The sequence below is a fragment of the Dicentrarchus labrax genome, unplaced genomic scaffold (assembly GCF_905237075.1).
Source record: "Dicentrarchus labrax unplaced genomic scaffold, dlabrax2021, whole genome shotgun sequence".
Taxonomy (NCBI): Eukaryota; Metazoa; Chordata; class Actinopteri; family Moronidae; genus Dicentrarchus; species Dicentrarchus labrax.
The window spans coordinates 15,918,808-15,939,951 of record NW_026136716.1 but is presented as its reverse complement, the minus strand read 5'-3'; the positions used below and the strand labels follow the sequence as shown (position 1 = coordinate 15,939,951).

The 21,144-nt window shown below is 40.6% G+C and overlaps 1 protein-coding gene across 4 annotated transcripts in view; it reads right to left on the bottom strand.

Annotated features, from left to right (window-relative positions):
- Window positions 1–21,144, bottom strand: part of LOC127378627 (protein SON) — a 48,221-nt gene that overhangs the window by 11,796 nt on the left and 15,281 nt on the right. For 3 of the 4 annotated variants that reach the window (XM_051427679.1, XM_051427682.1, XM_051427681.1), the window contains 8 exons: window positions 14,850–15,132; window positions 8,937–9,124; window positions 8,229–8,381; window positions 6,454–6,629; window positions 5,808–5,942; window positions 5,138–5,224; window positions 3,911–4,129; window positions 2,535–2,645 (listed from right to left, as the gene is read on the bottom strand). In XM_051427679.1, the coding sequence (XP_051283639.1) occupies window positions 2,535–2,645; window positions 3,911–4,129; window positions 5,138–5,224; window positions 5,808–5,942; window positions 6,454–6,629; window positions 8,229–8,381; window positions 8,937–9,124; window positions 14,850–15,132 (1,352 nt within the window). The remainder of the gene's footprint in view (window positions 1–2,534; window positions 2,646–3,910; window positions 4,130–5,137; window positions 5,225–5,807; window positions 5,943–6,453; window positions 6,630–8,228; window positions 8,382–8,936; window positions 9,125–14,849; window positions 15,133–21,144) is intronic. The other variant, XM_051427680.1, reaches the window with a different exon arrangement.

The following is a 21,144-nucleotide window of genomic DNA, read 5'->3' as shown; positions in this document are numbered from 1 at the left end:
TATAAAAAATAAAAAAAATAAGGTAATAATAATATGGATTTTTATGACCTTTTCTCTCAAAATGATGGATAATGAGAAAGTCTAATGCAACCTCTGCAACAGTTTACTGTATAAAATAGTTATAATTAGTTAATACGCCGCTTTTTTCTATTACAGAAATTTCAAACATGAGGTCCATTGTAAAAATAAACCTTGTTTAAAAAAGTTTCTAAAATGTGTTGGAAATCTATCGGAGGGTCAGTCAATACATAGTTTTGCAAGCGAGATACAATGTAGCAACTACGTTATTAAACTAGTGATCAGATGCAGCCTTGTGTGGTTGCTTTAGAAACTAATTAGCTACAGCTGAGCTAATGTTATTCACTGTAGTTCTAAACGTTGCAGCGTTTTAAAAATGGACAAATTCATTGTCAATTTTAATATATTTGGAATAGGGAAGACATTTGAGGACTGGTTAAAGAGCAACGAGGACGACCAAATGACAAAAGCAAAAGACAAGGCCCAGGATACCCGTTTCCTAGATCTGACAGATGAAGAGATGCGTACAATTGAAGACGGGGCCCTTGAATCAAACACGAAAAAGGCAACTGCCTTTGCTATCAAGGTTTTCACCGAGTGGAAGAGCCACCAGAAGGATAGACTGACAGTGACAACTGACCCGGACACCTGCAGCGCCAAAGAACTTAACAAATTGTTAAGACGTTTTTATGCTACAGTTCAAAACGCAGTAGGCAAGCCATACAGTGTGGCAACGATGACCGGCATCAGAGCCTCACTGAACCGTAATTTCTCAAGGTTCAATTTATATGCGGACAGTGAGTTTACCACCAGCAACAGGGTGTTCAAATCCATCATAAAAACCCATCAAAAGAATGGCCAAGACAAGGCGAAACACCATCCCCCATCACCGAGGCTGACCTGAAATTGCTGCGTGAATCCACAGCTCTCTCCCCGGACACCCCATTAGGTCTTGTCTCCAAAATTTGGTTTGACCTCCAGCTTTGCTTGGCGAGGTGAGGCAGGGAGGGCACTCGGGAGCTGACTGCGTCCTCATTCGCCATAAAAGTGGATGACGCCGGGGATGAATATGTTAGTTTGTCGTTCAAACCGGAGACGAAGAACAACAAACATCCAAATGACCCAAACAAGGAAAACCTCCGAGGCGCAATGTATGTGGAGCCAGGCAACCCCAGACGTCCAGTCCTGAGCTTCAAAAAATATCTCGCCAGACGTCCGCTGGGTGTCACCGCCTTCTACCTCCATCCACTGAAGGACCCCCAACCACATCTCTGGTACTCCACACAGCCGATGGGGAAGAACTACCTGGGGGACATGCTTCCACGATTTTCCAAAGCAGCTGGACTGACCACCAGATACACCAACCACAGTCTTAGAAGCACGGCTGTCCGTCGTCTGTCTGAGGCCGGGCTGGAGTCCAGACAAATCATGTCTGTTACGGGACACAGGTAAGCCTAAGCCTAGGTTATAAATTCACTGTGGTAATAATAACCTGAAGCCTACCTGAAGCCTACTGCAAATATAATTTTTTTTATAATTTTTTTTGCAGGTGTGAATCCAGCCTCAAAAGCTACTGGGCGCCATCCAACACGGACAAAAAAGTTTGGAGTCGGGTGTTGTCTGCACCCCAGCAGGCCTCCGCAGCAAGCATGGTCTCTCCCCCCTAAGCTGCGCAATCCTCTCGGCCTACCTCGTCTGATTCATCTTTCTCTGCCATGAATTTCTCTATGCCCTTCTCTATGTCTCATTTTACCATCAATGGGAATGTCCAGTTTAATACACATAAATTAATCGCCTGAATCGCAATAATTTTGTTATACATTTATTGCAAATAAAAATTATTTGGAATAAGGAATGCATGTTTGATCGATCGTAATTAAAGCTGACTTGATACAATGTAGCAACTACGTTATTAAACTAGTGATCAGATGCAGCCTTGTGTGGTTGCTATAGAAACTAATTAGCTAGAGCTGACCTAACGTTTTTCACCGTAGTTCTAAAGGGGACTACTTTTTGAAGGAGATGAACTCAAACAGAGTATACATTTAATAAGCATGCAATACGAATAAGAAAAAGCATAATTATTAAAGTATTTGAATTGTTTTATTATGTTGGCAAGCAAGAAGTAGAATAAACGGAATAATCACCGAGAGGCAGGGCAATAAACAGTTTGATATGCCCGGCTCGTGGACGGCTTAACGCCTGTTAACCCTAACCCTTACTTGTAGCTGCTTTAAGTAACTAATCTGCATTATGCATCATTGCAACTTCAGTGTTACTTTGTGCTAAGTTCTAATTAGAAAATGTTTGCATGCTAAGTCACAAAACTAATATGGTGAACATTTTTCCATTTTCATTGTGAGCATGTTAGTTGCTGACATTTGAGCATGTAGCACAAAGTACTGCTGTTCCTAAGCAAAACTAAACAAAGCCACTAGTGTGGTTGTAGAATCTTGTTTGTTTAATTTTATTTATTATCTTTCATTATAATAATCCTTAAAATATGTGCATTATACCTGCTCTTGTGCCCGGCTGAGCATGCAGATAGCACTGACATCATAGGGGTTCTCAGCCAATCGCCTCTGAGCCTTGATTCTCTCAGTTACAGCCTGAGTGATATCTACTGGCTGCAGAACGAGAAAGAGAGAGAGGTGAAAAATAGTATTGAGAGGAGAGAAAGAGGGATAGGGGGAAAGATTTTAAACTTAAAAAAAAAAAAAAAGACTTCTTAAGTATAGACCTAACAAACAGTTAATTGAGACAAACTTAGATCTAATCATATTCCAGTTCATATATGCCAAATCTGAAGTGATATGATCACTTTTTCATAAAAGCATGAAACTCACACAGTTGGGAGGCCTGAACATTTTCAGAAATGGAGCTATTGGTCATTTTACTTTCCATCGTAACCAAATTATGTATTTTGCATCACCTGAAAGTATTTGCTATCTCCTGAATAAAACATAATACAACCGAATAGATTGTCTACCCCTACGTTTTCATGGTCAAAGATTACAAAGATACCATCATAAACTGGTGAATAATTAATAGTGAGTGGTCTAGCAGAACGTTATTAAACCAGTATCAAAGAGGCTCGTCTGAAGTGGAATGGATTGGTACATTGGTGAAGTCAATGTCAGTGATGCAGACTGCTGTCAGAGTTAGAATATGTTCCAAATCAGGAAGTAGGTTGCTAGCTTGAAAGCTTGTTGTTGTTTCACATAGCGTCAGGGACTCTGGAAATGCTAACACGCAAATGGCCGAAAGGGGAAGGGAATCCTGACTGATATAGTCAGCCAATGGCAGGCGTATACGGACACCAAATTTCCTGTGAACGTAAGACTAATATGACCATAACATCTTAGCTTAAAAATAATAAACCTAAAACCTAAAACAGTCTCCTCTACATTGACACAAAGCTGTAAACTTAAAGAAGACTTTTTTGCATGTGCAGTATCTCTGGCAGCCTTCCTTACAGGGACGGACTGGCTTGCCTGTGGAAGAGTTGACCACAATGGTCTCGAATCACTTGGGTGCATCCAACCTAAGTCTATTGGAGATGGCATACGTTTTTGCAATGATTCGACGTTTGAAAATGTTCAGGGCCCCAAACTATACATGTGTGAGTTTTACGCTGTTATTAATTTACATATCACCTGGACTATAAAGCCATGCATGATAATCATTTTCAGGGATTTGAATCATATTCCCCATTAAATACATTCATAGATATACCATATATATATATATATATATATATATAGTATATACTACTGTGTATATACATAACTCCAAATCTATTGGTTTGCAGTAAAAGACAAGGCATTCCTCTTGACAAAAGATTTTACTAACAATTCAATAGGAAATAGACACATACTTCTCCAGTTCTCACCTGCAGTAGTGGGTCAGGAAAAACTCTGTCATTATCTCCCCCAAATGCAGGCTGTTCGACAATGTCTGATAAACCTGCTGCTGTTGCTGTTTCACCTGATGCTAAGGTGGCTGTTGCTATGGGAATACTGGTCAGGGCCTTTCTGGATGCAGCTGCAGCTTTGTCTGCTGTTTTGTCAACCGGAACCCATTCTCCATAGGCACCCAGTGACTCACCTTCCTGAACAGTGCAACACATTACATTACTCACATTAATTCAAGTATTTTAAATAGGAACTTTGAGAAAGCAGTCTTCAGAATCAGAATCAGAAATACTTTATGAAATTTGTTCATTTGTAATTATTATGGAAATTTGTCTTTCTTTAGCTACTTTCAAGTTTAATCTCACAGTGCTATTGGCTACTGTGACAATTCTTACACTAGCCACAACCAAAAGTACCATCAATTGCAAATAGGTTGTAGGATTTGGATAAAATTGACCAGCATGTATATCTATAAGCATTTATAATTATAATAATAATATTTATTCCAGCATCCTTTGCACTCCACCATTACACTATTGTCTTAATGTCTGTCTGTAATATACAACGATGAACCATAACATAACATCGACATGACTCATACACACACACACACACACACACACACACACAGCAACAGAGACACAGAGAGTTGACAACATGTTCTTCTTTCTGTAGTATTTAGAATACGTATGGGGGCACATGACGCGCTGTCAGGCCCGGAAACATTTAATTATTGGTACCTTCTGTACCTATGGTACTGTAGAAAAAGGGCAAGTTTTCAGAATTTTGGTATCGACAAACGTAGTATTGGTTCTCTTGACAACCCATATATATATAATTTATAATATCAATATATATGTGGATGCATACGTATATATTATTTTAATTATCTGTAATCTTTCTTGTCATCCTTGTCATCATCATCACCATAACCATCACCATCACCATTAGTCATATACAATTATAGTTGTTATTGTTACTACTGTGTTACAATTGCTCCTGTCTTTCTCACTACACCCATAGGTGGAATAATTTATGGCGTGTAGCTCTCAATTATCTGAAATAATAAAATTTCAGTAAATGTCCGCACAAAAGAGGTTAATTGTGGACGGCATGGTAGTAGGTTTGCTGTACTTCAGCTTGAAGTATCTCATAGAATTTAAACCTGAACTTTCAAAAATGGTACAATGCACATCCATGCAGACCTTCTTACGATGTTGGGACCCTGAAGACACAGGAAACTCCTTGGCCATGCCTGCATCACTACGCACTGCTGGACGTACTGTCGTGTTCTGGAGGGAAAAAGAAGATGAGACTTCTTAAAGTACTTAAAGGTTCAGTGTGTAACATTGAGTAGGACCTATTAGCTGAACTGGAATATAATATTCATAGGTATGTTTTCACTAGCTTATAATGACCTGAAAATAATGACCTTAGAAAGAGCCGTTTTTATCTACAAAGGGAGGTCCTCTTCTACAGAGTCCGCCATGTTGAATCGCTATGTATTTACAGTAGCCCAGGATGGAGAAACCAAATACTGGCTCCAGATAGGGCCTTTTGTGAGTTTTGTGGCTACGGTAGTTTCTCCTACATGCTTGGAACAGGAGGGTGAGATAGGGGCATTGCAACAAGGAACTACAATGCTAAATGCCACTAAATCCTACACACTAGACCTTTGACTTACATTTAAGTTATTTACCCATTTAACCCTGAAGAAGAATGGCAGGTGTGCATTAAAATAATATGTCAGGACAGATACACTAAATAGTGGTGCATGATATATTACACTGCAGGAAATCATAGCAAAATTAGGGAGGAAACATAAATATATGTAAACTCATATAAGATGCAATGTAGCCTGTGTGTGGATTTTACATTGATGCTGAAGCTGATGGCTTTTTGTTCTCGAAGAGCTGATCCTCCAAAGGGTTTCCCATCATCTTCTTCATCTGAAACATGAGGCATTGCCACCGGTAGCTCTCCTTTACTGTCCACAATCATCTTGCACTTCTACAAACAAAGCAAACACAAGCAAGAACTGTCTTCAAGCAACATTTATTTACCACACTACTTGGAACCTCTGCATGGTTGCTATATGCTCTGTTCACTGCTTGTACTGTGTAGCATTTCACACTGCAATATTGTTGGGTACGGTCTGAAAAAGAACAGACTTGCTTTACTATTGTAGTTTTACAGAAAACAGTAACAATAATAACAACTTTTACTTAATTTAAGGCGCAAAGTACCAAGTCAATTACGCATTAATGACAGGACAGGTGTGGTGGAGATGTGCTGATACTTCACAGAGTTGAGCACACAAATAGTGGTGGGTACGAAAGAGAATGTTTATCTGTTAATTCAGGCTGGTGGTTGTCTGAGGTGGGAACCAGATGACAGTAGCAATTTTCTGTTATGCATAAAGAGTAATAAAATAACTGACTTGTCATAATTCGTGCATCTACCTTGTTCCCTAGTAAATGGTAAATGGTTAAGATGTATAATAAAAGCTCTGTACACTTACATCAGTAAACTCTTTAATGCTGATACTGTTGGCCTGCTTTGCTACTTTCCTCTTCACTTCCTCCAAAGCAGAAATGTTGGGCTGAGCAAGAACAGGAGGTGGCTTGTTGGTACTGGAGGGCAGTGAGAGCAGTGAAGACAGAGTGCCCATGCTAGACAAAGCGGCTGTCATGGTGGCTATAAGGAAGATAGAAACACAGAGAAAGAAAACAAGAGAGGAGCCAATTAAAAACAAGTATAGTTGCTTATTTAAGTAAGAGTCAAGCTTGTCAACTGTTTGTCTGACCTACATAGCAACTTAAAATAGTGTATTTGAACTATATAATTTCCTCAAATTCTTAACACCTAGGCTAAGATAGAGGTGTAATAATTGTTTGTATGTTTGTAAATAAACATAAATAAAACACACACATTGGGATTCAATTAATAAATAGGACATACATTAGGAGTGTTAGTGGTGGAGAGCCACACAGTCACCATACCACTGCAACTGCAACAAAGCCCTTCAGCTTCCAAAATTACCATAAAGTTGAATTTACACCTGTCTGTACACCATAGTAACATTAACGTTACATAAACAGGGACTTTTTATTTCATCTCTGTGGCAGCAAAGAAACGCAACCTTTCAGTAACTATTACACTGCAAGCAGAGCTTAGCTACACACTTTATGGCGGAGTAAAGTCATGTAACCCCTCACACACTTGGAAAGAACTGTCACAGGTCACCTAAACAGCCCACCTCTCTTAAAGGGAAAGACTTGACTAGTAATATACAGGGGCAGTTAGGCTGTGGGTGGAGGAAGGTTCAGATTCAAAAATACTAATACCCTACTACAAGTACAATGGGGGTACAGCAGAAGCCTTACCCACCCTGACTGAAAGTTAAAAGATTATTTACTATTGCTCTATTGCTTTAATAAAACAAAAGTATTTCATGTCCAATTACTCGATTAATTGATGTAATAATCTGTAGAATACTTAATTACTTAATTAATCAATAGCTGCAGACCTATAAACAGTATTTTTTGTATTTTAAAAAGAAGTTCATAACCTGCAGTTTATGTATACTTGAGGGTAAGAAATGTTGAGATGTAGTCAGGTAAATAATTCAATATTCATAGCTGAGCTAACCCCCAACACTACTGTTAACAAAAATTAACAACAGGTCTGACTCAAATAAAGTTTCAAATACTATGCAAAACTGCATATTTTGTTTTCTTTGTAAAAGTGAAATTAAAAATATAACCCTGTCAACTACAGAAAACGGCCTCACACCACTTGTCATTTCTATCTTCTTACATTTTTTCATTTTCCAACTAAACAAAGCCAAAAAGCTGCCACACCTCCAATTTTAAACAGGATAATTTCAATGTCTCTATTCACCATTTCGTAACATGTCTTAATATACTTTTGACTGTATAACTGAGGTGAGTGATAAGACATCAAACAAGCAAAGTCAAAAGCAGATAGCGCCCTCTGCTGTTTAAAAAGAGTATCACAATTTATTTTTCATCCTACCTATTTTATTCTTCACATATTTGTATTACGATTTAACTGTCTCACAATATATTGTTACATCCCTGAATTACTTTTAACAATATGCGCAAAAAATTATTACGTTATTGGTTCAGAAATTGTATTACATTATTGGCAAATTATTACATTGAATTATAGGAGCCTAAAGGGATGACCAAAATGACTGGACAATGCAGTTGATGGATCAGTAATTTTAGAAAAAAACATCATGCATTAAGGAAACAAGATTCAAAATCATACCAGCAGTCATACTGGCCATAGCAGCATTCATGGCCATACTTGGAAGAGCCAGGGGAAGGACTGTGGACCTCAGGCTAGCAGGGATGGGCATACCTGCTTTGGCACACATGGCAGCAGCATTGGCCTTGGCAATTTCCAACAACTGGTCCTTATCTGAGGAAACACAACGAATAAACATAAATATAATAAAGGACTCAATTAATTAAATGGATGTGTTGATGCAATACCTGTTTTTAGGATGTTTTCTACGATGTTCCACATTTACAAATCTACTCACAAACCAACTTAATTATTTCTAGACTATATACCTGTTGATAGAGTTTTTGGAAGACTGAGCAGTTGCTGCACACTTACCAGACTAAACAATGTAACACAACAACTACATTAAAATGCAGTGGTTAATGTTACACATCTCCTGAGAAACATGGTGCTTTGCCTTTGTTTAGCCTGGCGGTCTGCAAAAACTGAAATCTTTCCAAATATACTGTGCAGTTGTTTATACAACAGAGCTATACCATTGCAGCAATGCTTTAGCAGTTTTTCATTCAGTTTCAGGTGTAAAGTTTTCCACTCGAGCATGTACCAATTGCGTATAGTGACTTCATGACATCTTTAACCGATTTAACTGTCTCATGATTATAATGATGATAATGTCAACTTGTAAATGAAACAGCAGTTGGTGTAAAACATTCAAATGACTGATCTGACCCAGTTCACTGATGCGTTGAGGGCTGTTGCTCAAACTGCAGTGTTTCCGGGTGGGGGATCTATTTTTGCGAAGGATGAGTACAGGGGAGTGACTTGGTTCTCGTTTCCAACGGTCTCTCTGGCTATATGTAGCCCTCCTCCGACCCTGTGACGCTGACCGTGACCTCCGTGATCTCCAGCCCCCTGACCTGCACAGACAACATAGAGTTAAATTAATTTATAGTGAAGCAACTGTTAAACCATATCTGCACATGAAGTCCCCTCCAATAGCAAGAGAAACTATTCCTCTGATTGGCAGTTTTGCACTGACCGTATTATTTTTGCCCCTAGGCCTGGTCTTGAGACCTTGGTCAGTACGGATGTTCGGCCCAGATTATCTGGTACATCCTATAGTGTATGATGCACCATTATTTAAAAAGTTTGTAGTGTGTCCCTGCTTGAGATTAGAGAGAAAAATAAAATCTGTGAAGTTTCACAAAGAAACAACAAATCACTGTCCTCAATTTTAATTCCCGGTGAACAGAGCATGGATGAGAGAGATAACCCTGTGTGTGAAATCTGTGGGGTTGAACCCTCCTAACAACAAAAAAAACGGAGATAAGCCAGGAGCAGCGTTAAATCCAAGCTGGGCCGGCATGGCTCCTATCCATCTTTGAAAAAAATACATATTCAAACAAAATTGCAGCAAGTTTGAGCGAGCTAGTGGCAGGTTGTAATCTGTTCCTGTCCAGTTTGGTGGCAGATCCAAATCGGACAGTGATGGATAAGCAGAAAACAGACTAAATAATGGCGATGTAGAACTGGATCAGCACCTCCTTAGGCAGGTTGAGCTTCTTGAAATGGCGCAGGAAGTACATCCTCTGCTAGGCATCCTTGATGATGGAGTCTATGTTGGACTTCCACTTTAGGTCCTGGTAGATTGTGCATCCCAGAAACCTAAAGGTATCCACAGCAGACACAGAGTTTTCTGCTCCATATTGTTCTGACAACACCAGAGGACCAGCTGTTCAACTTTTCAGAGTAGCTTCTCTTTGCTGCTTTTCTTTGCTGATTTTCTGTTGTGCATTTCTGGTCTGGTTGTACAGGATTCTGTCCCCACTTATGTAGGCCTCCTCCTTGGCTTGACAAAGCTGCCTGAGTTTTGCTATAAACCAGGGTATGCGGTTGTATGCACAGAAGGTCACACACATGTCCTCACAGAAGGTCATATTGTCACTGAGTTCATCCATGTCTGTGGCTGTAGCCTCAAAAATACAATCAGTGTAGTCACATCTTCTCAGTCTTGCCCACAGATTTTCTGGCTGTAAGTCAGGAAAAGATGAACAAGACACTTTTTGCTCTGAGGAGTTGAAATCCCAGCAAGAACTGCACCACTGAAAAATCGTTAGCCGCTATAGTTGGCATGCCCCCAGTAGCTGAGCGAGCAGACAAAATGTAGTTTCTGCTAGCCATGGAGACATTGTGATTGTCCAAAGCAGCAGATGCCCATGGTTCACCACCAACAAGTTCATGTTTCAAACAGGTTTCCCCCACTAAGCAACACACCCATGGCGAAACCAACTCTAGTGTGGCTCCATTAAAATCCAGGCAGCCTAAAACTAAATCTGAGCCCTGGCTAAATGACACGACTCATGCGGTCAGACGTGAGTGCCGTAGAGCTGAGTGCAAGTGAAGAAGGACAAACTGCAGGTGTCTTTTCAAATGTTAAGGGACTGCTGGCGTCATTATCAGAAAACTGTGAAAGATGCTAAAAGAAGCCCTCAGGTTCTCCAAATGATGCCGTCCCCCCTCGACTATTTAAGGAGGTTTTCCCCACTGTAGGACCATCTGTTATTGCAGTCATAAATAGCAGTCTGACCTCAGGTGTGGTTCCCGAAAATGTTAAACATGCAGTTGTACAACCTCTGATTAAAAAATCTTAATGGCCTTTCTGGAAGAACATAATATCCTAGAGGTTTTCCAATCCAGTTTTAAAACCCTGCACAGCACCAAATCAGCTCTCTTAAGAGTTTTTAATGACATCTCTTTAGCTACTGAGTCTGGTGACTGTGTTATCCTTGTGCTTTTAGATTTAACTGCTGCATTTGACACAGTGGATCATGAAATATTGATCTCACGTTTGAAGCAGTGGGTGGGAATCAGGGGCATAGCACTGGAGTGGTTTAAGTCGTACTTGGCTGATCGAACTTTCTGTGTCAGCCTAGGTGACTCTGTATCCTCCTCTGCTTCTCTCTCGTGTGGGGTCCCATAGGGCTCAGTTCTTGGCCCTCTCCTTTTCTCTCTATTCGCTCCCACTTGGTTCCATACTTAGGAAGCACGGCTTTTCATTCCACTGTTATGCAGACGACAGTCAGATTTATGTGCCTCTTAAAAAGAAAAATGAATACTCTGTCAGACTGCTACTTAAGTGTCTCGACGACATAAAGGCCTGGATTCAATTTTTCAATTCAATTTTATTTGTATAGCGCCAATTCATAACAGACGTTATCTCAGGACACTTTTCAAATAGAGTAGGTCTAGACCAAACTCTTTAAAACATTATTTACAGAGACCCAACAGTACCACCATGAGCAAGCACTTGGCGACAAGGGCAAGAAAAAATTGCCTGTTAAAAGGCAGAAACCTAGGACAGATCCGGATTCGGCTCTAGGTGGGTGGTCGTCTGCCTCGACTGGCTCTGAACTTTTTAAATTTCAATGACAAAAAGACGGAAGTGATGGTTTTCGGTGGCACCACTGGGACCCCACCTGTAGATCTGGGTTCCTTGGCCCAGTATATTAAACCTAGCATCACAAACCTAGGGGTTTAAGTGGACCCTGAGCTTAAGTTTGACAGTCAGATCAAGGCTGTTGTCAAATCAAGCTTTTTCCATTTGAGGCAGCTGGCCAAAATAAAGCCAATTCTATCAAGGCAGCACTTTGAGACGGTAATCCACGCCTTTGTTACCACTCGGCTGGATTACTGTAATGCACTGTATGTGGGGGTTAGTGGGTCCTCCATCGCCCGTCTCCAGATGGCACAGAATGCTGCTGCACGTCTTTTAACTGGCACACGTAAACATGAGCACATTTCCCCCATTTTAGCCTCACTCCACTGGCTGCCTGTTCAATTTAGGATCCATTTTAAAATTTTATTTGCTTTTAAATCCCTGAATGGTCTTGCCCCGCCCTACCTCTCTGAGCTTCTACACCCCTATATACCCGTCCGCTCTCTCAGGTCAGATGATCAGCTGCTCCTGAGTGTGCCTAAAACTAAGTGGAAGCTCAGAGGGGACCGTGCCTTTGCTGTGTCTGCTCCTAAATTATGGAATGATCTGCCTCTGCACGTTAAACAGGCCTCTTCTCTGTCTGTTTTTAAAACCCGTCTTAAAACCCATCTCTTCTCTGTGGCCTTTGACACCTAGTAAGATGTCGACTTTATTTACTTGATTTAATTTCTTATTTTGATTGCTTTTTATTGCGTGGCTATTATCTTTACTCATGTTTTATGTCTTTTCATTTTATTGTTGTATTTTATATGTAATTTTGCGCCTCATGTGAGCTGTTATGTCTTTTATTTATGATGTATTATTTATTCTTCTGTACAGCACTTTGGTCAACTTTGGTTGTTTTAAAGTGCTTGACAAAGTTGGATTGGATTGGATTTAATTTAACTTTTTCCCTATTAATTAGCTTCAAATGCAGGAACCTCAACAGCTGTAAAACCAGATATATACTGACTTTGGCTTTTCTCCCATCAATCTTACCAACTAAATTCAATGAATTCTTCTAGATTGTAGATGGGATTACTCTGGCCTCAAGCACCACCATAAGGAATCTAAGGTTATTTTGATCAGGATTTGTCCTTTGACTCCACACATAATACAAACTTCAAGGACTGCCTTGTTTCACCTACATAACATTGCAAAAATCAGGCACATCTGCACAAAAAGATGCAGAGAATCGGCTATTTTGATTTTAAATTTCACTTTTGGCAAATTTTTGCCATGCATTTGAACAAACTCCTCCTAGGGAATTTATCGGATCTGCTTCAAATTTGGTCAGTACAGCCAAAAAATGTTGCTGATTAAAAGTTGTGCATTTTGCGACTGTAGGTCTGTGGCATGCCGTCAAAGTTGGCCAACTGTGATGCCATTTCCGGCATTTCAGGGATGCTATTTTAACTAACTACTCCTACAGATTTTATGGCATTGACTTCAAATTCGATCACTGCAATCTAGACACGTTGGTGATCAAAAGTCAATCAAATATTTACTGTGCGTCAAACGGTGTGTCCGTGGCGTAGCCCTGAATTTCCATGTTTCGCAGTGAAGAGTCTCGCTATCAAAGCTTAAGTCTTTTGCACAGTGTCTGAAACGCGTGACAACGTAGAGCGGTCTCCCTCAGCTTCTGGCGATGAGGGTTTTGGAGTGGGGTGATGTGGTGTGGCGCGGCTGCGGTGGGCGACCACCGTGCAGGCCCCGACGTAGATTGATGGCGAGGTCCCGCCCAGTGCTGCTTGCAGCTTTAATTAGGGACCGAGCCAATGACCGCTTGAGGTCCCTATTGTATTTGCTATGTTTCTTATTCTTCTTAGCTATTATTTTTAGCCCCTTTGACTGCGTTTTTGCCCCCCTGAACATATACGAAAACTCAATTTTATTTGGCAAAGTTATCTGGCCTGGTAAAAAATTTTATATTCTATGCGTCGCTTTTGGGTCGGCCACTAGGTGTTGCTACCATCATCAAAAGTGCGTTTAGGCTAATAACTCCCGCATCATTTGTCGCACATTCAAAAACCTTATATCCATGCGTTCGGTGAATGGAGCTTCATCTCCCCATATAGGACACGCCCAATTCCGCCTAGATTTTTTTTCCGTTAGAGCGCGAAATGTCCATAAACTACTTTTTCATGTTCCTCCTATGCACTAGGTGGCGCTCTGGTGGCAGGGTACATTACTGTGCAGAGACTGTAATACTTGTGAACATGAAATTCACAGGGCGGTGTAGACTGTTGCCTGTAGCTCACATACTAACAATCGTATTTGTCGTGTTTGTAGCACACCCTACAGTATTTCAACAAAGCAGCCACATTTCACCGATATATATGAAACTCGGTAGGCACGTGTGTAACGTGCCGAGACCTACACAAAAGCTTCTTGGACCCATACCCCCAAGCCCACGGGATGTCGGCCATTTTGATTTTGATTTTCACTTTCAGCGAACTTTTCACGTTGTATTTGAATGTACTCATCATAGGGGACTTATCGAATCTACTTCAAACTTAGACAGCAAAAATCTTTGCTGATTAAAATTTGTGCTATTTGTTCATGTACGTTGAAGGATGTGCGTCAAAGTCGGCCTTTTTAAATTTTTTGTTATTTTTGGCAATTTTCCATGTTTTATTTGAACGAATTCTTCCTAGGGAATATATCGGATCAATATCAGAATTGGTCAGTACAATCAAAACATACTGTAGATGAAAAGTTGCGCTATTTGTGACTGTGTGTCGACGTGACGACTTGTTGAATTCAGCCGATTCCCCATAAAACAGTACTCATAACTTCAGTGTGCAATGTCCAATCTCCAATAAACTTCATATATTCTGTAACAGCCTCTTCCTGAACACATCCTCATAACTTCAGCGTACGTGGTCCAATCTCAATGAAACTTCACGTGTTTGATAAGAGTCCCGCCCTGAACATGTCTACATGACAATATTCAGACATAGTGATAGCGCCACCTACTGGCAACAGGAATTAAGCGCTGCGTGGTGATTTTGAGCTGATTTACGTGATATTTTCATGTTGCGGTCCGCATGTGTTACGACGGAACGTTAGGGCTGCAGCACGCCCAGAGTTGCGTGGAGTGCGAGGTCCCGCCCAATGCTGCTTGCAGCTTTAATTGGTATTAGTAAAACTAAAAATGTCCCTACCTTGACCGTGATCGCTTCTTCTTTGAAGGGCTCTTGGATCTCGATCCCCCCCTGTGACTCCTACATGGTGACTTGGATCTTTTCTGCCTCTTTGATGACTTTGCTTCTTTTTTCCTCTGTGGAGACTTGGATGGTTTCCTCTTCTTCTTTGCTGGTAATTTAACATTGGTGGCAAAGGACCCGGGGAATTCTGATGCTTTAAGCTGAGAGAAGCTGCGCTGAGTGGTCTGGTCAGGTTCAGTAGATATGGACTGGATCTGCATGGACTTGGATACGCTAGAACCTGGAGCACAAAACACATCACTTGGACACACCTTGAATAACTAAACTAATCTAGTTTAAAAGGTTTGTGTCTAAGGTAAAGGGATAAAAGGTACAAAATAATTATTTTATTTCTAAATGAACAACAACCATATTGCAAATTAACCAATCTGATCAATAAACTCAAACTTTTAAGCTTCGTCTTAATGATGCTGCTCGTCACATTTTTTCTATATCCCTGGACATCAAAATGGATAAAGAGTCATGTGAGTGAACGGTAAACTGAAACAATCCTATCATTAATGGTTTACCACAGTCTGGTTTACCGGTATAGTGAGTACACTTCACTGATAAACCAAAGAACTGTAAGGTAACATTAGGCTCTTTACTTCACACGTTCATCAGTATGAGTGTGTGGCTTCCAGCAGACAGAAAATGGAAAACATTTTTAGGTAGGACAACATCCTGCCCTGATATTTTTAGCTCATGTTAAGTTACTGTAGCCAACCCCGTCTGCCTAAGCAGACAGTATCTGTGCATACGCACCTAGAATCGGGTTGTAGGTTGTCAGGATGTGGATTGTGTGCAGATTGTGTTTTCATAGATGATATGGCAACTTGGGTGGCATCAGATAAACTTAAAAATTTGAGGGCCATGCAAATTACAAGAATTTCCCGGAAGAAACGACAAAACGAGAGGGCACCAGGACAACAAACACTTTTAGAGGATGTAGTTCCTTTCTGTACTTTTTGTCCCCCAAGGATTAGCTAACGTTACATAGTAGCCATAGGAGCCTCTTATTTGGATATTTTCTAATGTAACTTGTGAATTAATGAGTTTATTTTTTCCAAACAAACATTGCTGACTGCAGACTGTAGAAAGACTAACAAATACAATTTTGGTAAGTCTTATTTTGTTTCAGTGTTTCAAGTGGTTAAATGAAAGGAATCTGGTCAGCCATAGTGCCCGTTGTTTTGCTCTGAAATGCAGGTGCTCTAGTGCAAGTTTGGATGTTTGGGTGTCCCCTCAATGGATGCTGTATATTGTAAGATGACACTGGACATTATGTTCAGTTTAAACATTAACACGATATATTGACTTAACCTATGAACAGTTTTTCTCAAAACAAACATGATTTGCATGTTAATATGTTCTTTCTTTGTAGAGCATAACCTTTACATAGACATTGAATCTTTTAGGGTGCAATCAAAATAAAGAAAAGTGCTGTCTCGTTTCATCTGTCTATGGGTCTGTCACATACTCTTCAACCTACCCACTTGGTTTAAAACAACTGGTCGTTGAGATACCTATAAGATAGATGAAGATAATGGATCAGAATAGGATAAAATAAAGCAGATCCTTTGTTTACTGTACTCTCCTAGTGTTGTGGTGTTTTGCTTCATGACAGCCCACAGTGTAGCATTCAGCTGCATATGCAAGTGTGAATGTGAAAAATAATTTTTATGCATTGGTGCCAGTCTGATTTCTAGCTCCCATCCCGACATAGGGACACCGCTGTTACCTGTGACCAGCATAACGTTAGCAGCGGTAACAAAACTCCTGGGCAACCCATTATTAGCTCTCTTTTAGCTCTATCTGCTCTCTTCACCTTTGCCCACACTGGGTGATGGGCAGAGGTGGGTAGTAACGAGTTACATTTACTCCGTTACATTTACTTGAGTACAATATACTTCTAGGAGTAGTTTTAAAACACTATACTTTTTAATTTTACTTGAGTAGATTTGTGAAGAAGAAACTGTACTCTTACTCCGCTACATTAGGCTACAATGAGCTCGTTACTTTTCTTTTACCTCTTTGGTATTCTACGCGTCATTGTTTTTATCCCCCCCGCATACACCTCATTTTGATGTTTTATTTTGACAGAGAGAGAGACTTCTGCTCAAACTAGGGATGGGGCCGATCCGATCCAGTATTGGTATCGGGACCGATACCAGCGTAATTCACACATTGGTATTTCCCGATCCAACCTGCGCACATTTCCGATATCCATGAGCCAGGTCTGCGTTAACGTTGTCTACTGAAATGACTCCACAGGTGATTCCTGCCGGCCAGTCTGCTAGCTGGCTGCAAACTGTGGAATGGATTTTCTGAACGGAGGTGCGGCTCAATGAGACACAGAGTTATGAGACATGCCCACACTCAGGAAATACATTCCGCAGTTTGCAGCCAGCTAGCAGGATAGCATTGAGCAGCATTGTGGCTAGCCAACATGTTCGCTGTGTGGAAATACTTTACACTGGAAACACCGCAGAGCAAGACAGCAAAATGCAATGTTTGCAAAGCCGTAATTCAGAGACGCAGAAGCTCCCTCGCGTCGTACAACACTACGAACGCAATCAAACATTTTTAAAAAAGCACCACACGAAACAGCACAAGGATTTTTTAGGCAAGCTGTCAGGAATCACTTCTGGAGTCATTCCAAAAACAAGGTAAACTCCAGGCAGACACCTTGAAGCTAAAGGGATTACCGAGTGTGTGTGTGTGTGTGTGTGTGTGCGTGTGTGTGTGCGTGTGTGTGTGTGTGTATGCGTGTGTGTGTGTGTGGGTGCGGGTGTGTGCGCACAGTTATTGCACTTTTCTTATATTTCAGATAATTGACAATTTAAAACCTTGATTTGTTGATGCTACAAGAGCCAGTGTACTTGATTTGTGGTGTTCAGATGCACACTGTTTTATTGATAGTGTGTGTACGATGTTTACACTTATTGCACTTTTCTTGTATTTCAAGACTCAAATATTTGACATTTTGGGAATTTAATAAATATTGACATGAAAATAAATTTGAAACCCTTACAGTTGCATATTTGTTTTCAGAATGTGATTCTTCCTGTTAACAGGATTTCCAGTTTTTCTGACTTCCTTTTCTGACCTTATACTTACCTCAAGTTGCCTTTTGGGACAGACATGCATACATACGTACATATCATACTTGCCTGTTGAGAGGAGTTTATTTCAGCCTCATATAAAATCAACAATAATGATAATAATAATATTAAAGCAAACACAGCTCTGGTATCGGAATAGTATCGGTATCGACCGATATCCAAATTCAGGTATCGGGATCGGATTGGAAGTGAAAAAATGTGAATCGGTGCATCCCTAAATCAAACGTAGTTGTGCAGTCTCGTCACGTGACCATACTCAATCTCAGCGGCGGGACGGAGCTTTACAGTCGTAGCAAACAAAAATATCAGAATCAACCGTCGGCAATGCAGACACAGACGAGGAGGAACACCCCTGGCCTCATACTGAAAGCATGTTTACCTTAGTAAAAGTGCGAAACAGCAGCTACATTATGCAGTGTGTTCTGTGTCTACCAAAAAAACCGGACATTTCAGTAATTTCCAAATACACACACACACACACACACACACACACACACACACACACACACACACACACACACACACACACACACACTTTATGAGAGTTTATGGGCTGCCTTGTTCTAGTTCTGCCTGCAGAGCCTGGTAAAAAAGTATAAAGGTTTGGAAATTTGTGTTACTTGTGCTTATTTATTTTTTATTTATTATTATTTTATTGATTTTATTTTTCAAGTACTTGAATTTACCTGGATTATTTTAATTTAAGCTACTTTGTAATTAATTAGTTAATTTTAATTCATTTTATTGATTGGATGAACTATAATTTTCCTAAAGATGATTATTTTGTATTTTTGTCTGTCTGATTGAATGCTTGTGTTAAAAAATAAATCAGATGTTACTCAACAGTTACTCAGTACTTCAGTAGTTTTTTCACCAAGCACTTTTTTACTCTTACTCAAGTAATTATTTGGATGACTACTTTTTACTTTTACTTGAGTCATATTATTCTGAAGTAACAGTACTTTTACTTGAATACAATTTTTGGCTACTCTACCCACCTCTGGTGATAAGCTCCCGGACCACAGTGCGGCTAGGCCCACCAATGAATGCACAAGAAAGGATTAAAGTGCAGCACAAGAGCCTGCGATTTCCCTGAGAGTCCTGGATAGCGCACCGCAAATGTGAGCAAACAAACTGAAGGGATCGTCACCTGAAGAATGCAGCACACCAGCAACCACCCAAAGAGAACAAAGATACATATCTTTTCTGGTCCTCAACCCCCCATAAGCACCCTCTCTCTCTCTCTGTCACACATACACACACACACACACACACACACACACACACACACACACACACACACACACACACAGCCTATTCTATGCAGAACTCCTAATCCTTCCACTTAAACTATCAATTGATGATTTTGGGTGTAGTCAAATTAATAGTTAAGTGTATTTTATGAGACTACATCAATGATTATTGGCTATTGTTTCCCTTCTTTAAGGGTGGTACCCCGAGGAAGTTTAATATTAATTAAAGTAATTATTTATTTTCTTTAATAATTAATCCAATATGATTAATCGTTTATTAAAGTAAAGACATATTTAGCACAACGTTCTTATGTGAATGTATCTGCATGTGCAATAAGTGGACAACTTGTGGGACAACTGGATAAAGCATGGTGATGCAAAGGTGTTACATTTGTGAATGAAAGGAAGAGGAAATATGTGTTCAGATCTGGTTCAGTCCCAAAACTCTTCTGTAGTCTGGGCTTGTGTTGGGGTTCCCACATAATGTCTTTGGGCTTGGGTTGGGTCAGTTTTGGGGCCCAATCAAAACTGCATATCTGATCTACCACAATTTCCCTAAAGGAGTAAACCATCTGGCACTCTGCTGGCACTGCCAAGGACAAGGAGAGACTGTAGTGTATCCTTTGCTACTCACAGAAGTGATTCAATGTGCCAGAGAAGGACAGCAAGATCTAGATGAAGCTGAGCTAATTTCCTCTTCACTTCCAAATAATTGTTCTGACTTCGTGTGAGTTTTAGTCCATCTCAATTTCCTCTTCTCACTTGGTGACGTGTCTTCTGTTGCTCATTTATAACTAGAGCCCAGGTTGGCATCCAGGTCTCTTACAGCCACCAAACATGCTTTCTGTTCCCACCTCTACATCAGCTTCTCAGTGATCTTTTTGACCCACTCTCCAGAGTAGCAGAACCATGGCCAGGGGGCGTTCCTTCTCCCATGTTCAGCATCCTGCAGCTGGCCAGTAGATCTTGGAATCACCCACTCAGCCCTCAACAAAATGTTCCTCCTCCTCTGCAGCCCAAAATCAGGCCAAATCTGACAGAACCTCTGGTTTCTTCCTCTTGTAGCATTCTGAAGCAACCATGTATCTTTCCAAAGAGGCTCAACCAAATGTGGACACAACTTTCAAGCTGACCAAAAATCCAGGAGGTAAAACAAAGTTCCTTCCAAAAAATACTTTCTTATTCAATCTCTGAATTCTGAAGCCAAGTCTGAATTCACCAAGTTAACATTGCTGAGAGAGTTTTGTGAATAAATGTAAATAATCAGTGCTGGAAGTGCAGTAGGACATATTCCCCGGCGACGGTGTCCTCAAGAAACCCTGTTGACAAGATCCACTCCACCATTCTCTATTACACCATACTTTCAACTGACATCACATACATGATGCTTAGCATGCCAGCCCGATCCATCTACCATGGTAGTCCTAACAGATCCCCACGAGTCCTTGAAGGTTGTCCCAGTTGTACAACAAGCAACTAAAGACACCAACTTGGATGATCCAATCCAATCCAACTTTATTTGTTAAGCACTTTAAAAACAACCAAAGTTGACCAAAGTGCTGTACAGGAGAATAAATAAGACATCATAAATGTAAACAGTGATAGTGATGATGAAGACCACTGTGAGGAACATAGACAGTGATGGCAACAACGCTGGAAAGCCACCGTGGCAGACAAGATGGAAGAGATGGAAGTCTGACGGCGACGAGCTCGATGTCCAGGCTGCAGACACGCTCTTTCACACAGACGTGCCCGGCGTTACACCACCTGTTGTTTATGAGCAGAGACAGTCCCCCTCCTTTCTTCTTGCCGGTCGCGGTGGTGTCCCTGTTGGCTCGAATCGCCTGGAAGCCGGGAAGACGTTGGAGTCTGGAA